This window comes from Bos indicus x Bos taurus, chromosome 26 (genome assembly GCF_003369695.1).
Source record: "Bos indicus x Bos taurus breed Angus x Brahman F1 hybrid chromosome 26, Bos_hybrid_MaternalHap_v2.0, whole genome shotgun sequence".
In the NCBI taxonomy this organism is placed as follows: Eukaryota; Metazoa; Chordata; class Mammalia; order Artiodactyla; family Bovidae; genus Bos; species Bos indicus x Bos taurus.
Genome location: NC_040101.1, coordinates 7,630,487 through 7,656,856, shown reverse-complemented (window position 1 = coordinate 7,656,856; position 26,370 = coordinate 7,630,487). Strand labels below are relative to the sequence as shown.

The following is a 26,370-nucleotide window of genomic DNA, read 5'->3' as shown; positions in this document are numbered from 1 at the left end:
CTACTCCATAAAAGCAGGACAGCGATACATTCAAGTCTTGAGAATTATTCCTATCTTTTTAATTTGGTTTCTCTGGGCCTAAACCACAGGTCCATACAGTGGCAGCTTAAAATGCAGTTAGAGAAGTCCTTTTAATGATTAGTTTAATGCACTGTGTTGTAGAGATTTTTAAAACTCAGTAAGTACCGACTCAAACTCTTCTTTTTTTTCCTCTGGTTACTGGAGCCCATCTTGACATCTAAGCTGGAAATGAATGATCTTTCCACACCACTGCAGGGATTTTGCTAAGGTCATACCCACTCATTCATTAGGCTTCTTACCCCTCGCTTTTCAGAGTTCCACTGTAGAGCTGGTTTTATTCAGCATTTATGTAGCCTGTGGGCTTGGGTATTTGTCTGCTTAATGTTGAGTTTCATTGCTATGGCCCTAACATAGGAATCCACCAATTGACCAAAGAATCCCAAACTATTCTTTTACTTTTCTAACAAATTGCATGGTATGTATGAAGAATAAATTAGCATTAATTTTCTTCTATTAACTGTTAATAAAACATGCTCATGTGTTCCCCCCCTCTTTAAGGACATCTCTGTTTTCTGCCTAGCCAAGAGAAATGACAGGGTTTCCTAATTTTTTCCCCCCGATGGAATTGTCCTTCAACCTACCACACTCCTCTCCTCCCACAATCAAGACTCCAGGTCACAGGCAGCCTCCTTCCTGTGAAGTGCACTAGACAAGACTCCTTTCAGACCCCAGCAACACCCCTCGGCTCCCCTCCTCCTCCACACACACACAATTAGCTAAAGAGGTTACTACAGTGGAACACAAGATGCTTGGTCTCTTGCTCTCAGAGCAGAAGGCTGTCTCTGGAGCACATACCTTCTATCTAGCTCATAGTGCTAACAACAGGGAATCAAACCCAAGTGTCCCCACAGGGGTAGAATGCTGATGTAGAGAGAAACTCATTTTTCACACTCATGTACCTTTTCATCATAGGCTTCCAGATACACACACACACACAAATAAATAAAACTATTTAAGAGAACATAAATCAAAGTCTATTCACATTGGCAGGGATACTCTATTTCTTTGCATATCAGTTTAAGAACAATTATCTCAAAGCCACATAAAACCTAATTATTCATCTGGGTTCTTTAAAATTAAGGTTTCTATTATACTCTGGATGAATGTGAATGAAAGTCAACATATAGATAATGTGTTACAGTATCAAGAAAATTTAAAAATAAATGAATTGAAACACATTATTCATATAAAGACTAAAAGTCTTTCATGTATGTTTACCTCCCTCTTTCCCCCCAAATAAACAGAAAATTGCACACATACCACAGATGAAGAAAAGGCAAACTCATTGCCACTATAAAGGGAAAAAAATCATTCAAGGACAGTTTGTACTTATTTTAAAATGGCTTTAGTCTAGCTGCCAAGAGTAGTGTCAGGTTTGATTCTCAGATACATAAACACTAGGCCCAAAAAGCAACTCTAACTTGTGCACCTGGCTTAAAACAAAATGTTCTGAAAACTTTCCCTTTGTTAATTGGTGTAACTCACCCATTGAGGCCTCCAATCCCTTTGGACTTGCACACACACTTCCTACACACAGAAGTGGACTGTTATGCGGCAATAACATCATCGTGAAAAGCAACAATTCTGTGCAGGCTCCACAGAGAAATCTTGTTTGCATTTCAAACAAGTCTTCTCAAAATAAGGGTGTCTTTTGATGAAATAAAATTACAATTCCAACTTCTTGCCCAGATAAAACAGCATTCACTACATAACCTACTGCTCCCTTTTAGAACGGCATGATTTCCTTCGCAGTTACCCACATATCCATATGACATATCAAAACTAAGTTTGATAATAACGTGTTTATGACTTGTTTCAGTAACTTGGGCCTGGTTTTGAAAGTGTGGTATTATTTGAAAATATTAATAATTTATCGTTAGCATCTTTGGACCTTCCATTTGTCCTGATTTCAATCTCCAAGAGGCTGGCTTCCAGCAGGATTAAACTGCTAAGAAGAGATGACAACTCCCCTTTCCTAACCTTATCAACAGTCCCATGATTCTCCTGCCAAAAGTCCTACATCTCTGCAAACGGAACACACATACCCCCACAATAGTGACTCAAGGAGCTTTTCAACAAAGGCGCTCTCCAACTATCAGTGAATCAAACTCAATGTCTTAGTCTGGTTTTCACAGAAAGCCTGTTTTGCTCCACTGATGCTTCACAATAGCATAAACTTAACAACTCAGAATTCTAAAAGAGTACCTACACACTAATACGGTATTTAAAATCAAGAAATATTAACCTGGAAAACAACAAAGACAAGATCACTTCAATAAATTATATAACACTGTTTCTATGGTTTAAGATCCTGAGTCTAGTTTATAACATCAACACAATTAATTTTATATGTTTAAATCACATATATCTTAATTTTTATAATTAAAAATTTTTTATTTTAATTTTCACATATATATTAAAAATTAAAATTTAATTTTTAAACAACAAAATTTTATTTTATTTCTCATGTTTTCATGTTAAAAATTAAAGCTTTTCCAAAAGTGTTATTTGTGTTGAAAGTTTATGGAAATGTATTCAATTATCCGGTGCAAGGCAGATAGTTATCTTAATGATTGATTAATGTTGATCTAAACCAAACTACTCTTCTCTTCCCCTTGTCTCCCTCCAGACAAAAATGAAAAGAAAAAGGGTGTAATGCTAGACTTGCTCAGTACTGGAAAGCATTTGCTAAACAAACAAAAATTCTGTTTGTTTTATAACCCAACAAGACCCAAAGGCTGCAAATCATAAACACTATTGTCATTTTTTAAAAACCTGTATTATGACTCCAATATTAAAACATCAGCCCATAGACAAAATGGCAGTGAGGATTAATAAAACTTATTTTTTCAAAAACGATCATAAATAAACTGTTTCTCTTGCTGATCAGTGCCTAACTAGAACATCTTGTCTCCAGAGCCCTGAGGATGTATATATGTAAAACTTACACCACCTTTGACAGAAGAATGACATAATTCAGTTCTTGATTAGCCAGTCTTGTAAGACAAGTAGGGAGACAGTGAAAATTAATGACGGATGACTCACTATTCTCACAGTCCACCAACCAACAGTCACTAACAAGGAGCTGCAGAGCCACTAAAAATAACTGCTCAACTTCTCTGACAGAATTTTCGGTGTACCAGTCCTGGTTCCCCTAATGAACTGTAAATGCCGTAACGGCAGAAACTTAGCCCAGGGAAGCAAACTACTAGAGACAGGCTTTAGAGGCAGACCAGAGAGGAGCCCTGGCTCCATCCTGTACTGTCTGATGTGTAGAAACAGGAATAAGTAATATGCGCCTGCAGAAGATGCTGAGGGAATTCAATGCCTCCGGAAGACAACGCAGTCAGACACAGTGCCAGCCGCTAACAGTGCCTCTCAGCTGTCTTTCCTCCTGCTCCCACAGTGTACAGAAAGCCATCAGCCAAAACAAAGCTCAGTAAATACTTCTTGATCAACTGATATATTTATCTGATTTTAATTACACACGTAAGGGCTGAGACATTTTCTCAGATATTAAAGCATTAAAAAAAATCACCATTCAACCCAAAATATCACAGTATGTTTTATAATAGTCCAATAAAAAATTAAGAAAGTCATTTGGCTTATTAGTCTGACCCTGGAATAGTTTGATCAAATCTTCATAAATAGCTATATTCAATTCACCTTTACCGAGGTGCAAAAATCAAGGATACGAGCTTTCTGTAAATTCATTTACTGCTTTAAAGTTTTAGCTGTTCAGCAGTTACAGGAATTACTTTTTTAATCTGAAAGAGAAATATTTACATCTCAAATACAAAGAAAATTTTAAAATTATTCTTGGTTGATCTCTAAAACCCAACCACTTACATGCTCACAATGTTTTTTTTAACAACCCATTACTTCTCCTCAAAATGTGCATCCTGTATACTCACTAAACATTCACTTGCGCTTGCATTTTCTGTGTCAGGTTTACTTTGATGTAGAGCTTCTTAAAAAGACACTAACTGAGTCTGTCCAGTGAAAAGCCTCATGTTTTTTGGAAAACCAACGCTGCTACACTGTTTCCAGATCGGCCTCCAAAGCTGAACTTGGGTGTGGGCAGCTCTTCGAAAAGTTCAAATCCTGCCAAAGTTAAAACACTTTCATTAGGGACTGACTCCCACAGTGAAGGGATGTTTGTATTAACAAAGTACCTTAGAACCTTTCATAAAACTACATGATTCCAAACTGCATTGTGACTAAACTTCACTTTATGATTTTCAATTCTACACTATGTGTATATGTATATACACTCCAAAACACTGAAATCAACAAGCAACAGACAAAATTAAACTGAAGAAAAGAAGCTTTCCATCCATCCCTCATTTCCTTCACTTCCTTTTCATCATCCCTTCATGCATAGGGCTTTCCTCAATGGCTCAGCAGGTAAAGAATCTGCTTGCAATACAGGAGATACAGGAGATGCGGGTTCAATCCCTGGATTGGGAAGATCCCCTGAAGGAGTATTCTTGGCTGGGAAATCCCACAGACAGAGAAGCCTGGTGGGTACAGTCCATGGGGTCACAAAGGTTTTAACACGACCAAGTGACTAAGACACATGCACTGTTACCATTAAGCACGCAAACCCTACACCTCCATCAGCCTCCTTAACCATCCAGTTGTAGGCAGCTTATCATGTGTTGAGGTCTTACCATGCATCAGGTACTGTTTTGAGTGCTTTCTACATATAATTCAATTAATCCATATCAGATATATAAAAGCACTTTAACACAGGAAAGTTAAATAATGAGGAAATAAAAATGACAAAGTTCTGGAGATGGATGGGGGTGACAGGGTGATGGCTGCACAATAATGAGCATGTACTTAAGGCCTCAGAACTGAACACTTAAAAATGGCTAAATGGTAAATTTTATGTCAGATATATTTTACTACAGTAAAAAAACAGTTCGAACCCAAGATACAGACCCAAACTGAACTCAACTTGGGAAGACAAGGAAGTAGTAACTGCCAAAGCAGTGCAGGGTTGATTCTTTTTTTTCCCCACTTAACGTGGATTCAAACATTCTGGTTCAAGTCCCACCTCCACCACTTACTAGATGGCAGGTTATTAGGTGAAGGTCAATTTACCTCATCCAGAATCCTCAATTTCTACGCAAGAAGGTTACAGGTATCACTGCCCTAATTCACTTTCAGTGATTTTGTAAAGATCACAATAAGATAATGTGGTGTTCTCCTAAACTATAAAACAAAATGGAAATTTAATGTTATTATTCTGTTTTTAAAAAATAAGACAAATAAGGGTGGGTGGCAGTTTACCATGGGTTTCTCTCAGTTTGGGAGAAACTTTTTTTCTTTTGGGGAAGGAGATGCCTATATTTTCTAAGTTTCCATGCCTGAGCTAAGGCTCAAATAACTCTTGTAAACAGAAAAAAATGCTTAAAAGGATATATACTATTGTATTAATTGGGTTTTTATACTTTTCTTCATAGTTCATATTCGTAACCAGGGTTCACCAAATCTTAATAAATAACTAGATATTAAAATGCTAATTAATAACTGTAAAAAAAAAAAATAACCGTAAGAAAACTTTCCCAAAGAAGGTCAGGCCTTTTAAATAATATATTTTAATGCTAAAAAAATGGAGCCACTGTGGTGGATACATGCGGACACGCCCCTATCTGTTTTCTGAAATTGTGTTTCAAATAATTCATAATAAAAATTTTCCAAAGAAAATGGAGCTGTCTGTGTAAATTTTCTAGAACTAATCTTTTAACTCCCTGGACTAACATTCAGTAGATAATACATCAAAGTGTTAAAAGTGGTTGTATACCAGAGATAATTAATTATAATTGTTATAATCTATGTACTTATGTGTTGGGGTTACTGATATTTTCAAATGTTTTCCATAATGAATCTAGGTTACTTTTGTTGTAAGACAGGTTTCCGAGTTTTTTTAATTCCCTAGTTGTAAGAAAGTCAAGTTCCTTGGACATCAAATTAGAGTATCCTAGTGTCTGGCAAATGATTATGCAATCTTAACCTAAACAAATACCACCACCAAATATTTATATAATAGGGCTATAAAGGAAAAATTCATTTCAACAGATTTACGAACATTTACATTTCAAATTAGGAAAGAAGCAGAAAACCTGAAAAAATTAGCAAAGCAAGCTTTATTCTGTGCAAAAGGGACCACAGAAGCCAATCTTAAACCCCAGTGAGAAGCCCCTCGGCAGTGATGCATGGCAGTGTCCTGTGTCTAACTCCAAAAACCATTTTCTAAGAGAAGAAAAATGTTTTCAGTGTATATAATTATTTCTTTAACATTTCCTGTGGCAACATTTCGCTTATTTAAATTCTGCATTAAGTTCTGAAACTGAACATAAGCTAAAGAATTTACTTAGTAGGTCTCAAAGACAGATTTTTAAGCACTCTTTACCAGGCTGAAGTCTGTTCCTCATTATCAAAGACAGACAAATATGTTTTTGTCTGGTGGTTTCAAGGGTAAAAGAGAACACCTGTATTTAAAAACCAGGAAAGGAACTTGCCCTACACAGTGTAACACTGAGCATTTATTAAAACTGTCAAGCTTCAGGAAAAAAGACTATTGGTACAGGGCCTCAACAGTTCTAAAGGAAACAAATCTAACATAGAAGATAATAAAATTAATGACATGAAATAAAAGACAATAAATCACATCATTCTTGTTTTCCAGAGGCAGCAATAATGAAGCCTCAAGCTCTCATTTCAAGCTTCAAACACTTCAAGTTTTACATTATATAACCTGCCAAAGCCATCGAATGCACACAGAAGGACATGTGTTAGGTGTTCTCCCTCCTACTGCCTATTCCCTCACTACCAAAAGAAAACAAACTCTGAGATGAAGCACACGCAACATAGTTATAAATCCATTTCCCGCTAGCTTGTGACAACTGAAGTTCAAAATTTAACCACAAATTTAGTACCATGTCACTTATTAATACTCCATCCTGAAAATTCTTCCCATTCCTTAAAAAAAAACCCTTAATACTAACCTGAAATGGAGTGTAAGGAGAAACCAAGCAAACATCTCGCTATAGAGTCTCAAGGTACTTTCCAGAAAGGCCTGTGTACCGCATGAGTAAGTGACAGGTGAAATAACCCTTCAACCATGCAAGGAGCAGTCTGCCAAAGCTCAAAGTATTCGCGTATGGATTAAAGATTCTCACAAGATTCCCATTTAGTAGACACAGTACTAATTATACTTTGCTAATTGGGGGAAAAAAAAATGTTCCTGTCTTGGCACCAAAATCTTGCAAAAAAGTAGATTTCCTCAAGAATTAATACGCAGTAATTCTTCTAAATTCCTATGTTTTGCTTCTATGCAATGTCAAAAAAAAAGAATATACACTTAAAACAAGAAGAAAAATCCTCAACACCTAAATGAGCACCAGTATCCACAGAATTAAAACTCTCACCATATAAGACTTTAAAAAACACTAATACCACCTGCATTATTACTATTATTACTAATTACTGGTATATCAGTGCACTGAATTCAGAAGCACAATATATGTGCTTTCTTTGTTTTGATTCTCTAAATAAGAGATTATACAGCTTAAATAAAGAACTTAATTTTTACAGGCTCATAAATTTTAGTACTTAACTGCCAGAATTTCTTGGAAAATTTTATAAAGGACTCTGGATCTCAACCAATATTATTTCTTTGTTCTTTGAATATACAGTTAAAAGTACTGCCATGGTTATTAACAAAGAAGAAAAGCAGGCAACTCCCACAAACAGAAAAGTAAAACACTGTAACACCAAGAAAAAAACCTATTTGAGTGCGTTCAACGTGAGGTAAGAACACATTTAAACAATATACAGCCATTTACCTTCACTGAATTCATCTAGCAACTCTTCCTTGGTCCAATTACATGAGGTTATTAGAAAAAAGCCTTTCACTTTCAACACTCTGGAGAGAGATTCCACATATTGTTTCCTCTTCTCAATTGCGTTGTCAGGATTAAGGCTTATGGCATCAAAAGTCCCTTTGTCAATACAAATATGAAATCCAGACAACTTTGTGGAAGGGTTCAAAAAGTCTTCTACCTATATTAAAAATCAATGTCTATGTGAAACAATCCACACACAATCTTTACTGAATTTAAGTAACAATCTGTAAAAAGTGATAGATAAAAGGAGCAATTAATTACAATGGCATTTTACATATAATAAACATATTTTCAACTTTACAGCTAACTTTTATGTGCTTCATTCCAAGATCATTAAAGCTAAGATTGGTAAGCAAGACTGACAGTGCTTCCTGGACATTCCAAATCTCTACAAATTTGGAAACAAATCAAAGCCAGGTGTACTGCCTAATAACACCAGCACATAATGGAACTCACAAGCCCAGTTTATGAAAAAGTTATTTCTGTTGAAAAGCAGAATATTTGACATATTTTTTAAATGACAAAAAAGTATCTGGAACTCAAATAGGTCACTGGAAATGTGATGACTTTTAGCTGATATTATTAGTTGTCTGACCTGAAGTAAACATGGTAAATCAAAAGTTGTATTGCCTTGACTCAGCAGCTTACAAAGCAACTACAACAAATAGCACAAAGCTTAAGAAATTAAAGGACTGTTTAAACTGCAATTACCTAACTTTTCCAATATCATGCATTTCAGATTTTGAAAGTCATGTATCATTCATCTCATTCATTTTCAATAATTTACTGATACTTCAGAAGCATCTGGAATAGTGATCTGCCTCAATTTCATAAAATATTCAAAATAATTTGCCAACAAAATTAATTCTGAAAAGCTACTTTGAAAAATTAAGCAGTTTGTGATTATTCATATAAACAAAATAATTATAAATGGTGTATTATCTAAAACTCTGTTATTGTTTGACTTTAAAATGCGTACTGTATGTTTCCATACACTTAAACATAGGCTTCCCACTCCCACCCCACATCATTCCACCTGAGGCAAAACCATGACTACCCCTCATAAGAGTCAAGTCTGGAGAAGTTTCTATCCTAAATGCCTGTATAAAAGTATTCATGTATACAACAGATAGTTCATAGACACCTATGACATGTAGGAACATTTCAGGCCCTGGGACTATAACTGCAAACAAAACAAAAGATCTCTGTATGAGAATATATCTCATATTCTCTAAAAGGAGAGGCAACCAATAAATAAGTTAACCACATTATTTCAGATAAAGTGCTATGAAGAGAAAAATAAAGACATTGAGTGATTAGGAAGAGAAATGTTTTGGAAAAGTAGTCAGGCAAGACCTCTTTAAGAAGGTGATATTTGAGAAGAGATCAGAATGATGAGAATGAGCCAAACAAACTAAGATCTGGGGCAAGAACATTCTAGGCAGAGAGCAGCAGGAATAAAGATTGGAGAAAAACAAGGCTGAAACGTATCAGGAGCAGAAAGAAAGTCAGAGTGACTACAGTATTAGTGATAAAGATGGAAAGGGGTAAAAACCAAGGGGCTCTCTCCGTAAGGCTGGGTGGGGGTTCAGATTGCATTCTAAATGCAATGGGCAAGTGTTCGGAGGCTGATTTACATTTTAAAAAAATAACTCAGACCTGGGGCTCTGTAACAACCTAGAGTGGTGGGATGGGGAGGGAGGTGGGAGGGAGGTTCAAGAGGGAAGGAACATATATATACCTAGGGCTGATTCATGCTGATGTCTGGCGGAAACCAACACAATATTGTGAAGCAATTATCCTTCAATTAAAAATAAATTTAATTATATATATATATATATATATAAAAATACAATAACTCTGGCTGCTCTGTGGTAATGCACAGCAGAGTGGTAAGAGTAGAATTGGGAAGGCCAAGTAAGAGGCTGCTGATGGTGGTTTGGATCTAGGAGGCAACAGTGGAAATATTAAGGAATGACACATTTTCTCAAATATTCTAAAGATAAAACCAACAAAATTGTTTCTAGGATTATTTTTTCAGCAGCACCTCACAACTTTTGAGATCTTAGTTTCCCAATCAGGGACTGAACCAGGAGAGCATGAAGTCCTAATCACTGGACCACCAGGGAATTCCTGGCTGTTGAATAAAAAGGAAAGAGTGGGATGGGGATGGGAGTTAGTGGGAAGGCAAAGGGAGAAACCAAGAGTTTCATTTTGGACTAATTAATAGGCTATTAGTTATCTAAGTGGAACTATAGAATATGCAGCGTTTCTGGAGTTCAGAGGAGAAGCCCAGGATAAAAATGTAAATGCACGTGTCGTCATCTCCTCACAGATCAGAGGGCAAAATAAGTAATCTTTGGGGCATTATACCAATTTATGCATTTACAAATTTTTTATCTGGTTAATCCAAAGTTAGCTATTATTCGTGTGTATTTGCAAAAAAAGAGAGACAGAAAGGCAAAATAAACATACTTGAACATAAGAGGAAGAGGAGAAAATAAGTTCCTCAAACTGACTAGACTGAAAATTTTAATACTGTTACTTAAAAAGTTATCATTTTGGATTATTTATGATTGATCCTTAATTTATGAGTTTAAGGATGTCAGCAAATTAATACACATCAGACACATTTAAACTTTATAACTTATTATAAATAAAAATAACAATGGCAGCAATATAAATAATAGTTACCTTCAACTTAATGTTAGATAAACCTTCTTTTTCTATAATACTTCCAGAAAGCTGTATTGCAGACGGAGAATAATCAATTCCAGTAACATCAGAGAAACCAAATTTTGCCTGGAGACAGATAATTTTATACTTTAGTTTTCTAAAATTTTAAATACTGTTTTACCTATGAGTTATAATATTCTGTTAGGACCCAGACTGTTTTATTTTATTAATACATCAAATGACATATACCCTCTAATAGTACAACATGTTTAAATTTTATTATAGAATCTAAATAGAAACTAAAAGTTTAAATTCATATAATGTGACAATTTATTTGCTTTTACAATATTTGATTTCTTTTTCATAAGAAATTCATTTTCTCAAAGACAATGAGAATATATGTGTATTTCTGTCCTAAAGCAGAAAAAGGTAGTATTAATTTCCAATACTGATATGCTCCAATTCACACATAAATCTGTCATAAATTTTTCTTAACACAATTAAGTTAATGAATAAATTAAATGCATATGTAGTAAGTCCTTGCTTTTAAAATTTTTCCTTGAGTGCAATTATAAATCACATAATTCTCCACCAACCATGTGACTATTAACCACCTTCCATTTGTACAGTATTTTTAAAATAGTTCACACATTCCAGTAGACCTTTACAAAAAACCTGTCATACACTGGGCAGGTATTAATACCCCCAAAGAGTTAAAGAAAGCTCAGTGAACTAAAGAGTTTTGAAACGAAACCTTCAATCCAGCTGTTTACTAACCACATTAACCCATGAAAGGGTGCGAGGTGTGAGAAGCCTAAGGCCAGAAGCATGATGGCCTCTGGTCTTCAGCTCTAACTATGCTGAACATTGTCAGACCATTCAGGCTAAAGGCAATTTCAAAGGAAATCTGAAGAAGAAAAGAAGTTGCAAAGTAAAGCATAGCCTGAAATTCTCTTCCTGCTTTTTGCCAGTCATTTAAGACTTACCTACACTTTTCAACTCTAAGTGACTAGTTCCTAGTCTAAACTCAACCCAACAATTATTCTCCACAGAGCACTTTTTTTCTCTTTGATCACTTTTATTTTCAGTCTTAAGATCTAGTATCAAAAAAAATAATCTAACACCCCTTCTTTGATGCCAAACTCCTATTCTTTTAGTGATCTCAATTCGCATTCTTTAACAGCTTCGTTTTCTCCCCGTTTCCCTCACTTCCTTCTCTATCAGACCTAGAATGCAGGATGATTCTGTCAATTGACTCTTAACTAGTTCCTGCTTCTCCACACTTGTTTACTCTTCCCTTGGACTGTATAAGAAGCATACACAGACATTTTAAGTTCCTAGAACATTCATTCTCAAACTATTGCCAACATTTTTCACATTCAGTTTCTGGCACTCAGTGAGAAATAAGCAGACATTCAAGGGAATAATAAATGACCAAAAACTAAGAGGGAAAAACTTATATTAGGAAAAGGCCCAAAGCAGATTCAAATAAAAGAATGATCAGAAACAGATACTTAATGCAACTTCCCTATCAGTACAGTGGTTAAGACTCTGCACATCCACTGTAGGGGGAAGCCCTGGTAGGGGAACTAAGATCCCACATGCCACAGTCAAAGCAAAAAACAAAAAAGAATGAAACAAATCCTTAAAACACTGAAATAAATGACAATCTGGGGAATTGTAACAGAACTGAAACCTATAACAAAGAACCATACAAATAAGAAAAATTTTAAATGAAATAATTAAATTAAGAAATTCAAGGGTGGGCTTGATGGCAGACTGGACACAAAAACAAAAAATACTGAAGTGGAAGAAAGGTCAGAAGAAAATGCCACTGTTAAGCACAGAATGACAGAAGGATGGAAAATTAACAACAGGAAAGAACATAAAAGATAGAATATGGCACAGAGTATTAAGATCTAAATACATATAACAGTCTTAGAAAAGGAGGAAATAAAAATAGGGCAGAAGAGAAAATGACATATGACTGAGAATTTCCTAGTTCTGACAAAGTATCTGAAGCCACAGATTTAAGAAGCACTATAAACTCAAGGCACAATAAAAACAAAGATAATACAGTATAACATACATCTGACACAATATACAATTTATATTATATACAAATAGTATAATATATCTGATGAAAATCAAAAACAGAAAAATCTCAAAATCATTCAGGGAGTGGGGTGGGGGATACAGTATGACAGATTAGCTTCTAAAGACTAACAATAAGACTGATGGCTAACAATAAGTCAAAGAATGAAAGCCAGGAAACAGTGAAAGGAAAATGCCAATCTAAAATAACACACCCAGCAAAAAAAATGTATGTGTGTGTATACACACACACGCATATATCTCCATCAAAAAGGTAGGCGATCACTGAAAAGAGCACCAAATATGAGCAATGATTGTTAACATCACAAAAATACAGGAAACCAAACATTATATAACCATCTATTAAATTTACTTGTTTAAAAACTGAATTTGATAAAAATCTGTGGATCGGGGTAAACAAACCTTTTCTTTAAAGGAACAGAGCATAAATATTTGAGGCTTGGCCACTCACACAGTCTCTGTCACACCTACTCAACTCTACTACTGTAGCACATAAACTATAGATAATAATGTAAATAAGTGAATATAGCTGTATTCCAAGAAATCCTTATAAAAACAGGGAATCCTAGATTTGACTCATAAACTATATAGTTTGCTGACCCTTATTCTGGATCTAACTCCCAACCTACAGAAAACACAGGGGACAGAAAATATGCTTAAATGGTACTATAAAGATGCAATTAGAAAGTCCACACCATGGAAAATCATTGGGATTAATAAACTACCTTCTACAATAAATAGATCACCAAGTTAAATAAACAAACAATATACAGAGAATTTAAAGAGCCTTAAAGACTATCAACCAACTGCAAAATGTGGACTCAACAGCAGAATGGAAATGACAGAAGAAAAGTCAATGAACTTGAAGACACATCAATGCTAGTTATCAAATCTGATCCATGGACAGAAAACTAATTGGAAAAAAAATGAACAGCGCTTCAGGGACCTGTGGGACAATAAATACAAAGAGGCCTAACTGATAGTTACAGACTCTCAAAAGGAAAGAATGTTATTGAGGGGAAAAAAAATTTTAACACAGAGAGCCTGAAAACATCCCAAATTTGACAAAAGACATAAGTTCTTAGATTCAAAAAGCTCAGTGAACTCCAAATAGGATAAGCAGAAAGAAATCTAAGCCATGGTACATCATGATTAAAATGCTAAAAACTAGAAGAAAATGGAAAAAATCTTGAAAGCATTCAGAAAAATGATGCATTACTTACAAGAACACAACCATTCAGACAACTGCAGATTCTTCATAAAAAACCGTGGCGGTTCTGGGACCTCCTGGCGGTCCAGTGGCTAACACTATACGCTCCCAACGCAGGAGGCCTGGGTCCCATCTCCCTGGTCATGGAACTAGATCCCACATGCGGCAACTGAAGACCTTGCACGCCACAAGAAGATCACAGAGCCCGTGGGCCACAACGAACCCAGTACAGCCAAACACATTTCATAATAGTTTAAAAAAAGCTATGGAAGTCAGAAAGAAGTGACACAACATTTTTAAAGTGCTGAAATAACAATTATTAAGAATTCTATATTAAGCAAAAACATCCCTCAGGAATGAAGGTGAAATGAAGACATTCTCAAATGAAGGAACACTAAGAAAACTTCTAGCCAGCAAAGCTACTCTAAAAATCATCCCTGAAGGAAGTTCTTTAGACAGAAAGTAAACAATATTAATTCCAGAACAAATACACACACTCAGAAGATCAGGAATGAAGAAAAAACTGCAAAAGTATCTTTACTTACTTAACAACTACTATTAACTACTATTCTCCTTTGACAGGAGAATACAAAGGATAATTACAAGATTATCCAACAGGATTTTCAACATATATAATGATAATATTTAAGACAACTACAACATAAAGGAGGGAAGATTAAAAAACTCAAATGTTCTAAGGTTTTTACATTCCACTTGAAACGGTAAAGCATTGATTCTAAGAAGATTGTGTAAATAATGTATATTATAATCTGTAGTAAAAAAGCTCCAAACACATTAAATATTGTTTAGTCACTAAGTCGTGTCTGACTCTTTTGCAATCCCATGGACTATAGCCTGCCAGGTTTCTCTGTCCATGGGATTTCCCAGGCAAGAATATTGGCATGGGTTGCCATTTCCTTCCCCGGGACCCACAGCAACCACTAAAAAAGCCAGAGATATAGTCAAATCCTTAGAGCAACCACTAAAGAAACTATACCAAGACATTTGTATAGATATATCTAATTAAAATGGAATACTAAAAAATGGTCAAATTAACCAAAATAAGCAGGGAAGCAGAAAGGAAGAATGAAAAACAGAGGTAACAAAGAAAAAAAATAATAAAAATGGCAGACCTAAATCTAAATGTAAATGTTCCAAATAGAGCAATTAAAGGATAGAAATTCAAAAAAGATTTTAAAAAAATGACCCATCTATATGCTGGCTACAAGAAACTCACTTCAAATATAATGATACAGGCTGCTTAAAATGAAAGACTAGGAAAAGATGTATCACGCAAAAACTAATATAAAAATGTTGAACTTCACACCCACAAGGATGGCTATAATCAAAAGGACACATACTAAAAAGTTCTGGTGAGAATATGGAAAAAATGGAACTCACAAACAGTGCTCATGGAAATGTATAAAGATATAGCCACTGTGGAAACAGTCAAGCAATTTCTCAAAAGGTTAAATATAGAGTAACCGTATGGACCTGGTTATATACCCAAGAGAAATAAAAACATATGTCCACACAAAAACATAAACAAATTTTCATAGCAGCATTTTTCACAGTAGCCAAAAAAACAGAAGCAACTTAAAAGTCCATGAATTGGCAAGTAGATAAATAAAATGTGACAAATCCATACAACAGAATATTAACTGGGCAAGAAGAGGAATATAGCATTGATACATGCTACCATATGGATGAACTTTGAGAATAGTATGTTAAATGAAAGAAGCCAGACACAAAAGACCACAGATTGATGGTTCCATTTATACAAAATGTCCAGAACAGACAAATCCACAGGGACAAAATGTAGATCAGTGGTTGCCAAGGACTGAAGGGAATGGGCAATAAGGAGTGAACGATAATGAATACAGGGCTTCTCCTTGGGGTGATGAAAATCTTCAGGAATTAAAACAGTGGTGATGGTTACACAAATTTGTGAATATACTGAAAACCACTTTAAAGGAGTAGATTTTATGGCATGCAGATTATATCTCAATTTTTTTTAAAGCTTTATTATTAGCATTAAAAGTGAAATTCAAAGTAAAAACTACCAATGTTAAAGAGGAACATAATACAGTAATAAACAGGTCAATTAATCAAAACACACATACAATCCTAAGTGTGTATGCTCTGAACAGAGTTTGAAAATACATGTAGCAAAAAATGACAGAAATAAAAATTAACAGACAAATTTACCAGTTTGGTCAGATAGACACTTCAACATTACTATATCCATAATTAATAGAATAGAAAATCAGTAAAGGTATAGAATTGAATACCACCACCACCAAACACCATAAATCTAGTCAACACATTCTATCAGGTAACAGCAGAACATATATTTTTTTTTTTCAAGTGCATGTGAAACATACACCAAGATGGATTATATCCTGGATAATAAAACAAACACATTTAAAAGAACTTAAATCATACAAAGTATGTTCACTGATACAATCTAATAAATAGGAAAAGGAGTACGACAAGGCTGTATATTGTCACCCTGCTTATTTAACATATATGCAGAGTATATCACGAGAAATGCTGGGCTGGAAGAAGCACAAGCTGGAATCAAGATTGCCGGGAGAAATATCAATAACCTCAGATATGCAGATGACACCACCCTTATGGCAGAAAGTGAAGAGGAACTCAAAAGCCTCTTGATGAAAGTGAAAGAGGAGAGTGAAAAAGTTGGCTTAAAGCTCAACATTCAGAAAACTAAGATCATGGCATCTGGTCCCATCACTTCATGGGAAATAGATGGGGAAACAGTGGAAACAGTGTCAGACTTTATTTTTGGCAGCTCCAAAATCACTGCAGATGGTGACTGTAGCCATGAAATTAAAAGACGCTTACTCCTTGGAAGCAAAGTTATGACCAACCTAGATAGCATACTAAAAAACAGAGATATTACTTTGCCAACAAAGGTCCGTCTAGTCAAGGCTATGGTTTCTCCAGTGGTCAGGTATGGATGTGAGACTTGGACTGTGAAGAAAGCTAAGCACCAAAGAATTGATGCTTTTTAACTGTGGTGTTGGAAAAGACTCTTGAGAGTCCCTTGGACTGCAAGGAGGTCCAACCAGTCCATCCTAAAGGAGATCAGTCCTGGTATTCATTGGAAGGAATGATGCTAAAGCTGAAACTCCAATACTTTGGCCACCTCATGCGAAGAGTTGACTCACTGGAAGAGACCCTGATGCTGGGAGGGATTGGAGGCAGGAGGAGAAGGGGACGACAGAGGATGAGATGGCTGGATGGCATCACCGACTCGACGGACATGAGTTTGAGTGAACTCCGGGAGTTGGTGATGGACAGGGAGGCCTGGCGTGCTGCGATTCATGAGGTCACAAAGAGTCGGACACGACTGAGCAACTGAACTGACTGAACTGAACAAAAAGAAAAAATCCCCAACAATTGGAAATTAAAGAACAAAGTTCTAAATAATCCATGGATCAAAGAGGAAAATTAGAGAATCCCTGGTGGTCCTGGTGGTTAGGGACTCTGTTCTTTTATTGCCAAGGGCCTGGGTTCAATCCCTGGTCAAGGAACTAAAATCCCAAAAGACACATGGCACAGCCAAAAAAAGAAAAGAAAAGAAAAAGAAAGCATATCAAAGTCTGAAGGGTGCAGGAGCACCTATAGGAAAATTTTTAGCATTTATATCATTAAATGATTATATCAGAAAAGGAAAATCTAATATCAAAAATCTAAAGCTTTTACTTTAAGAAGCTAGAAAAAAGAGCAAAAATAAATTAAAAGCAAAAAGAATGAAAAAATAATAAAATTAAGAGCAAAACTCATTGAAACTGAAAACATAAAAACAAGGTCAATGAAAAAAAAGCCAAGTTTTATAAAAGACAGGAAAAAATGAATTTCTAGCATCATCATCAAAGAAAAAAGAGAAGACAGAGTAACCGATATTAGGAATGAACAAGGCCCCATCAATACATATTCCACAGATGTTAAAAGGATAACGAGAATACAATGCAGAACTCTATACACACAAATTCAAAATGGACTAATTCCTCAAAAACTGCAAACCATGCAAACTCTCTCAAATGACTATTAAATTTAATCCATACTTTAAACCTTTAGTGAAGCAATCTCCAGGTTAAATAGTTTAACTGTGAATTCTACCAAACATTCAAGAAGAGACGACACTAGTGCTTCACAGTATCTTCAAACAATTAAAAAAGGAGACAATGCTTTCCTGGTCTTTTCATAAGGCCAGGGATACCCTGAAGCAAAAACCAGATAAGGACACTTCAGGACTGAGGGAAACTGCAGACAAATATCCCTCAAGAATGCAGACGCAAAAGTTCTCCACACAGTATTAACAAACTGAATCTAGCAATACAGAAATAGAATTAGGTATTATGACCGAATGAAGCATATTCCACAAGTTCAATACTGGTCAATATTTGAAAATCAATACAATCCACTGTATCAATAATCTAAAGAAAAAATAAACCTCAGGATTATATTCATTGATGCAAAAAAATTATTTCATTCTACTTTTTTACAAAATTCAACAGTCATCCTAGAAACACAAGGGAACTTCTTCAATACGATAAAGAGTATGTATCTAATAAGACCCTGCAGCTAACATACATACTTAATGGTGGAAAACGGAAGACTCCACCTAGGATGGGAACCAGGCAGAAATGCACCATCACCAGTCTTAGGCTATATGTGTATTAGAAGACCTATGTAGTGTCATCAGGCAGGAAAAAAAAGAAAGGCATACATATTGCAAAGAATCAAATAAACTTACCCTATTCATAATTAACATGACTGTCTATATAGAAAATCTCAGAAAATCCACCAAAAAACTTGTAGAACCAATTAAATGCAAGATTAAAGGACACAAGAGAAACAAACAAAAATCAATCATATTTCTAGCAATAAACACTGGAAACTGAATTTCAAAAACCAATACCACTTTAAATACTCCACACACACACACACACAAATACACAGGTATAAGTCTAAAAAATATGTACAGATCTGTATGCTGAAAACTAAACAATACTGATTAAAGAAATCAAAGAAGATCTAATACATGAAGAGACATACCATGTTCATGAATTGGAAGACTCAGTAAAGATGTCGTGTGTGTTAGTTGCTCAGTTGTGTCCAACTCTTTGCAACCGCATGGACTGTAGCCCACCAGGCTACCCTGTGCATGGAATTCTCCAGGCAAGAATACTGGAGTGGGTTGCCATTTCCTTCCCCAAAAGATGTGGAGTCTCCTCAAACAATAGATTCAGCTCAATTTAAACCAAATTTTCAGCATGGATTCTTTTGTAGATGTTTACAAATTAATTCTTAAATTCATTTGGAAATGTAAAGGAACTAGAACAGACAAAACAACATTTGAAAAAGAATACAGTTGAAAGAATCACACTACCCAACTTTAAGATTCACTGAAAAGCTACATTAGTCAAGATAGCATTCACAGAATGTCACCATGAATTCTTCCAAACATCTAAGAAACAAAGCCAATCTTACAAAAATCGTCTGAAAAAAATAAAGACAATTCTCATCTCATTTTATTAGAGCAGCATAACCTTGATAAAAAAAAACCTTACATTAAAATTCCAAATAAGAAAAATTACTGGTTAATCTCTCTTATAAAGCTATATACAATCTGCCTGCAGTGCAAGAGACCTGGGTTCGATCCCTGGCTCAGGAAGATCTGCTGGAGAAGGAAATGGCAAACCACTCCAGTATCCTTGCCTGGAAAATCCTATGTACAGAGGGGCCTGGTGGGCTGCAGTCCATGGGGTCGCAAAGAGTCGGACATGACTGAGTGACTAACAGGACACTATATAATTCCTAAGTAAAATACTACCAAATCAAATCCAACATTATATGAAAAGGATAATACACCATGACCAAACATGGTTTACTTCAGGAATGGAAGTTTGTTTTAAAATCAATCAACCACTAAAATTATCTCAATAAAATTGTCAATTAAAAAAAAAACTGAGGAGCCCCCACCAAAATCAATCAATTCAATTCTAACAAAATCAAGAAGAAAAATCATTTGATCATATCAGTGAATATCAAAGAAAGCAAAAGATCAAGTGCACTATCCATTAAGATTAAAAACTCTTAACAATCTAGAATATAAAGAAACATCATCAACTTCAATAAATACCTACAAAAGCCTAGCGCTAATATCATATTTAACAGTGAAATATTAGAAGCTTTCCTCTTACAACAGGCAGTGTTAGAGGGCTATCTGCCTTCATGATTTCTATTCTACATTGACCTAAAGAGTACACAGCATTTTAATAAATAAAATATTAAGAATGGAACAAAAGAAATACCACTATTATTTACACACGACATTAAAGTCTTTATAGAAAATTCACAAGAATCTATAGGACCTACTGTATCCCTATGGGAACTCAATCAATATTATGTAACACACTAAATGGGAAAAGAATTTGAAGAAGAATACATACACGTATATACATAACTGAGTCACTTTGCGGCACACCTGAAACTTTACTCCAATATAAAATGTTTAAATTTTTTTTTTTAATTTTAAAAAAGAATCTATAAACGAACTATTGGAAAGAATGTGTGACTCACTGGATACAAGATCAATATAAAACCTCCTGCACTTATACATAATAGCATAAACTATTAGAAAATGAAAGTTTAAAAGCGTAACAATAGCAATTACAACAACAAAAAACTAGGAGTCAATCGAGGAAAAATATATAAGATCTCTACAGAGAAAACAACAAAATACTACTGAGAGAAAATTAAGAACTAAATAAATGGACGAATTCATCATGTCCATGGATTCACAGACTCAACATTATAAAGATGTAAATCCTTCTCAAACTGATCTATTACATATCAGTTGGGTTTATTCTCGAAACGCATTTAACATGAACAGAATACAGGAAAAAATTCACATAATTATCTCAATAGATACAGGAAAAACATCTAATCAATAACAGCACACACACATACTTAGCAAAGGAGAAATACGAGGAAACTTTGGTCTGATAACAGAGTTATCTACAAAACTAACTCATTAGATACATCATACCTAACAGTGCAACACCAAATGCATTCTCTGAAAAGGGCAAAAAAAGACAAGGATGTGTTCTGTCACCACTAATTTTTAACATTCTCCCAAAGATCCCAACAGTGTAACAAGGGGGAAAAATTACAAAGGATTGGAAAGGAAAGATTAAAACTACCATTATTTACAGTTTGCATAATTATATGTGTGTGTGTGTTAGTCTTTCAGTCTGTAAAAGAACCTATAGTTAAACTATCAGTCACAAAGGATCAATCATTAGCCTCTACATGTAAGCTACTAAAATCCAAAAGAATCTATAGGTAAACAACAGAATGAGTAAGTAAAACTGTGATATAATCGTACAAAGAATCATATACAGCAACAAAAATGAATCAACTGCTACGAGCAACAAGTTGAGTGACTCTCACAGAATGCTGAGCAAAAGACACTGGAAAGCACACACTGAAGGCTTGCATTTACACATCCAAATTAGGCAAATTCATCTGTGATGTTAAAACCCCTGTGATAACCTTTAGAAAGGAAGGAGGAATAACTCTGAGAGGTTTAGTAGGGAATTCAAGGGGGCTTTCTGGAGTCTGTAATATTCTACATCTTGATTAGAGTGACAGGTCTGTTCACTGTGATAATGCACTGAGTCATACTCGTTTGGTTTGCACACTTTAATGTACATATGCAACACCCCAACATTTCAAAAAAAATTATTACAATTTTTTCTAATCATATTTCATGGCTTCAAACATTTGAATGGCTCCCCAAAGCCTAAAAGCAAAATCTAAGCTCTTACACATGGCATGATATGGCTCCTACTTTTAATCTAATCCTCCATTCTGTCTATCCCACAACACACTTTATAATCTAATTTACCAAATTCAGAGGGCCAGAACATGTTATGATGTTTCAAACCTTCATCCCTTTAAATACTGTTTCCACTTCTTGAAATTCTCTCCCTCTTTATACTCTACTCACACTCAACACAATTTCCACCAATCTTGGATATTAGCTCCTCTAAGACCCTTTCTCTTCCCTCTTCCCCAAATCACTCCCTTTAATCACTCCCTTTCCTACACTCAGCATATATATTATTGTGCACATCAAGCTATAGCATTAGTTATTCATGTCTATGTCAGTCTATACTGTACTGTGAATAACTCAAGCACCAAGGTCTAAATTTTCTTATTTCCAGTGCCCAGCACAAGGCTTGGCAAGTAGTAGTCACTTAATACATTTGACTGTTCTGTATATATCCTTACAAACTAAAACAGTAGAACTATCAAAGACGAAGCCTGTCTCACACTCCCTCCACAGCACTTGGCACTACAGGCATATAACAGCGGCAGTTTAGCTAGGAGCAGACCCTGTACCAAAACTTAGCTCCATGGACAAAACGCTCTTTGCAGACCATATGCAAAACAGCCTTCAAACCATGTGCTCACCTGAGAAGAGGGATATGTTCTATTGGAAGTCAAAGAATCACCTTCCTTTTATATTGCAATACATACAGATTTCCAGAGTTTTGAACTAGAAGAAACCCATAGAGATCACCTAGGTAAAATCTTTAAGAAAGAACTAAACCTGAGAAAAGAAATAAGAGCTTGTTCAAGGTCGAGACTACAGCAAGAAGGACCAAGACTAGAACTCAGATCCCCCGTTTTTCTCATTTAGTGCTTTCTCACAACCCATACAGTCTCCTCTCATACTATGTGACTCTCAAACTAAGTGGCATGACAGCTTTACTACTTAAGAGTTAGACTGCTGGATTAGACTGTTAGATTAGAGTATCCCTAATTGCAAGGTCTTTTTTCCTAATTTCATTTTTAAATTTGGCTCTAACACATGAATATTAATAGTACCAACAAGTTCAACCAGGAAAACACCATTTCCAGTTCCAATATCAAGCACTGAAGCATCCAATGGAATCTTGTGTTTCTGCATCCACCTTATTAGTCGAGTCATACTCTCTTCTCCAAACCTATTAGAAACAGAGAATCAGTCAGTCCAACTACCAAGGGCTAGAGAACAAAGGTTACAGCTATATCCCACCTACATAGCTTATTCAATACGCTCAATTAAGATTTTTTTTTGAAAGTAAGAAATACTACCTGTAAACTTAATCTTCATCTCTATTATTAAGGAGGAAACACCCCCAAGAATAGAACAGAATGGATAAGGTTGATATGTTACTTATCAACATTTCTCTACATCAGCATTAACATTTGTACATGCTGTTGGTTCAAAACTGCACTGCTTATTGAAAATGGACAATTATACAATCAGGGTTATTTCCTAAGACTGTCATCAAATTTATACCTAGGCCATTAAAAAAGAAAAGAGAGTGATTCTTTAAATCTACCCATTTAAGCCAGACTCAGTCCAAGGTTCCCAAGATTTTTACTTTCTCTGGGATAAGCACTTAAAAGATACACACACACCCCTACATAAGCTTCTGGATCATACTCCCACTATTTTCTCTAACTCACCAGATTTCTCCTGTATCTCCGTATTCTTGGAAAGTTTGCAGTTCTCTCTTATAGACAGCATCCCAACTATATAAATAATCAAATGCAAACCAAATTATTGAATTAAACTGTATTATGAATTCAATGTATAGTTCTCATACATTACCGGGATAGCTATGACAAAAACTTAAAACATTATTAGTGTTGATAAGTGCACATCGCTCAATCTCTTAACATCCTCGTGTTAAAAAAATGAGAGTAAATGTATACATTCACAGCACTCACAACAATGCCTAACATTAAAAACGGTGTATGTTTTAGCTTAAAAAATACAAAGGCGTATCCGTCCAAGGATCCCCAAGTCCCAAACACAAGTCCAAAACTGTACAGGCAGTGTCATTACAGTACATTTCACTCTCAAATGCAGAGATACGAGAATTTTCTACCAATGAGGTGATTACTCTCAATGGAATTCATTAAAGATAAGCTCCGCTTAAAAGTCAGCTTTAAGTTTAAAACTTACTCTTACTCCTTTTAAGGACTCTTCCCCCATCGATGGCCGCCTCTTCCTACTTCCTGTCTCTAGAATCCCTGGTCTCTCTCCCAGTTACCTCTCATCCTTACCTTTCCCCACGGTCAGTCATTCATTCATCTATCTACTAACCCACTAAATGGTTACTGAGCATCTGCTTAGGTCAGATCACTTTCTCCTATCCCAAGATGCTCACTGTCTCCTTGCTCCCTCCTTAGACCATCCCCGACTCCCACCCCTCCTAGCTTCCATGTCCCTGCCCTCCTCCACTGAACCTTCTCAGGTCCCTGCTGCTGCTGCTGCTGCTGCTGCTGCTACTGCTAAGTCGCTTCAGTCGTGTCCGACTCTGTGTGACCCCATAGACGGAAGCCCACCAGGCTCCCCCATCCCTGGGATTCTCCAGGCAAGAACACTGGAGTGGGTTGCCATTTCCTTCTCCAATGCATGAAAGTGAAAAGTGAAAGGGAAGTTGCTCAGTCGTGTCGGACTCTCAGCGACCCCATGGACTGCAGCCTACCAGGCTCCTCTGTCCATGGGATTTTCCAGGCAAGAGTACTGGAGTTGGGTGCCATTGCCTTCTCCATCTCCTTGTACTAGTAATGTACTAATAATGTACTACTGCTGCTGCTGCTGCTAAGTCGCTTCAGTCGTGTCCGACTCTGTGTGACCCCATAGACGGAAGCCCACCAGGCTCCCCCATCCCTGGGATTCTCTAGGCAAGAACACTGGAGTGGGTTGCCATTTCCTTCTCCAATGCATGAAAGGGAAAAGTGAAAGGGAAGTCGCTCAGTCGTGTCGGACTCTTAGCGACCCCATGGACTACAGCCTACCAGGCTCCTCCATCCATGGGATTTTCCAGGCAAAGAGTACTGGAGTGGGGTGCCATTGCCTTCTCCGTCTCAGGTCCCTAAGCCGGGCAATTGTCGCCCGGCTCCCACCCTTGCCCACCAGCCCTACTTGTCAGACCCACGCGCGCTCGTTCCCTTTCCTCAGTTCAGTTCAGTCGCTCAGTCGTGTCCGACTCTTTGCAACCCCATTAACGGCAGCACACCAGGCCTCCCTGTCCATCACCAATTCCCGGAGGTGGCTCAAACTCATGTCCATCGAGTAGGTGATGCCATCCAACCATCCCATCCTTTGTCGTCCCCTTCTCCTCCCGCCTTCAATCTTTCCCAGCATCAGGGTCTTTTTCAGAGACAGTTATTCGCATCAGGTGGCCAAAGTATTGGAGTTTCAGCTTCAACATCAGTCCTTCCAATGAACACCCAGGACTGATCTCCTTTAGGATGGACTGGTTGGATCTCCTTGCAGTCCAATGGGCTCTCAAGAGTCTTCTCCACCACCACCATTTCTTCAAGCCTACCTCCAAAAGCTTAAGACTCCCTAAAAAAGCCCAGTCAGGACCTTTAAGGCCCGCCCCGCACCCCACGGGCCCCTCAGACGTCAAAGTCTTTGAAAGGCCTGTTCACATGTGGCCCTCCGGACTCCATCCCGAAGGTCCCCCTGACTCTCTCCCAAGATGGCCCTTGCGGCTTCCACCCATCACGCCCCGCTCAGGCTCTCCCCATCTGCCGGGACCCCCACCACCACCATCACCACGTCAGAGATCCATGCCTCCGTCCCCTCTCCCGGGACCCGGGCCAGCCACGCTCACCCTCCCCTGCCCCGCGCCACACTCACTGCTCTCGGGTTCCCAGCGCAGACGGGACAAACCCACCCCCTTCGGGGCCGCACCCTGGGGACCGCGCCGCGCCTCCCGCGCCGCCACCGTAGTCCGCGCCCTCGTTCATCGCGCTCCGCGCCCCGGACGGCCGTTGGGGCCGCCATAGAGACGCGGCGCGGGCAGAGCGGACGGGCGGGCTGGCGCCTCTAGGAGGCGGGAGGCCACCCTCTCTACTGCTCCGGCCCCCGCGGGGTCGGCTGTTTTGCGTTCCTCCCGGCGCCGCCTCGGACCCTAGCCCAGGAGTGCACCGGGCTAGGCCTCCCCTCTGTCCCGCCTCTCTCCAGCCAGCATCAGACGCACCCACTGCTTCGGGGTGCCCGGCGTATGCGCACCTTAGATATGGGGACGGCTGTTTGTGAGAGACTATTCAAGCCATTGCATTTTGGAAAAAGCCCGGCGGTAGGGAAGCCACAGCAGATAACTAAGCTGACAGCGTTCAGCGACCCACACGTACAGATCACCTCATCTCTCCACGTCGTGGGTAGATCTGAGAAATGGGTGGGACGGACCGTCGCAGTATTTGGCTTTCCTGCCCAAGGCTAATTCCATTTGTGGCTGGCACCCTGCCTTGAAAATTAGCATT

At 37.3% G+C, this 26,370-nt stretch overlaps 2 protein-coding genes across 4 annotated transcripts in view; both read right to left on the bottom strand.

The window, feature by feature from the left end:
• Positions 1-4,083, bottom strand: part of FAM53B (family with sequence similarity 53 member B) — a 128,228-nt gene extending 124,145 nt beyond the window's left edge. The window contains exon 1 of one of the 2 annotated variants that reach the window (XM_027528345.1): positions 3,996-4,083. The gene's annotated coding sequence lies outside the window, so the exon portion shown is untranslated. The remainder of the gene's footprint in view (positions 1-3,995) is intronic. The other variant, XM_027528346.1, reaches the window with a different exon arrangement.
• Positions 1,021-25,899, bottom strand: EEF1AKMT2 (EEF1A lysine methyltransferase 2). Of its 2 annotated transcripts, none has more exons than XM_027528352.1 (6): positions 25,745-25,899; positions 23,554-23,619; positions 22,931-23,045; positions 10,692-10,799; positions 7,938-8,154; positions 1,021-4,185 (listed from the first exon to the last, which is right to left on the bottom strand). In XM_027528352.1, exons 1-6 carry the CDS (start codon positions 25,852-25,854, stop codon positions 4,091-4,093), a joined length of 711 nt encoding a protein of 236 aa, XP_027384153.1. In that variant the 5' UTR covers positions 25,855-25,899; the 3' UTR covers positions 1,021-4,090. The 2 variants fall into 2 exon arrangements, with proteins under 2 accessions (XP_027384153.1, XP_027384154.1); XM_027528353.1 differs by having other exon boundaries at positions 22,927-23,045; positions 25,745-25,790.
• Between the last annotated feature and the right edge of the window lie 471 nt (positions 25,900-26,370).

Excerpts from the sequence above, each read along its gene's own strand:
- EEF1AKMT2 (XM_027528352.1), bottom strand. The coding sequence starts at position 25,854 with ATGAACGAGGGCGCGGACTACGGTGGCGGCGCGGGAGGCGCGGCGCGG. Across the intron at positions 23,046-23,553 it reads GGAGATACAGGAGAAATCTG|GTTTGGAGAAGAGAGTATGA; the intron begins GTGAGTTAGAGA and ends TGTTTCTAATAG. Across the intron at positions 8,155-10,691 it reads TATCTAACATTAAGTTGAAG|GTAGAAGACTTTTTGAACCC; the intron begins GTAACTATTATT and ends TTTTTAATATAG.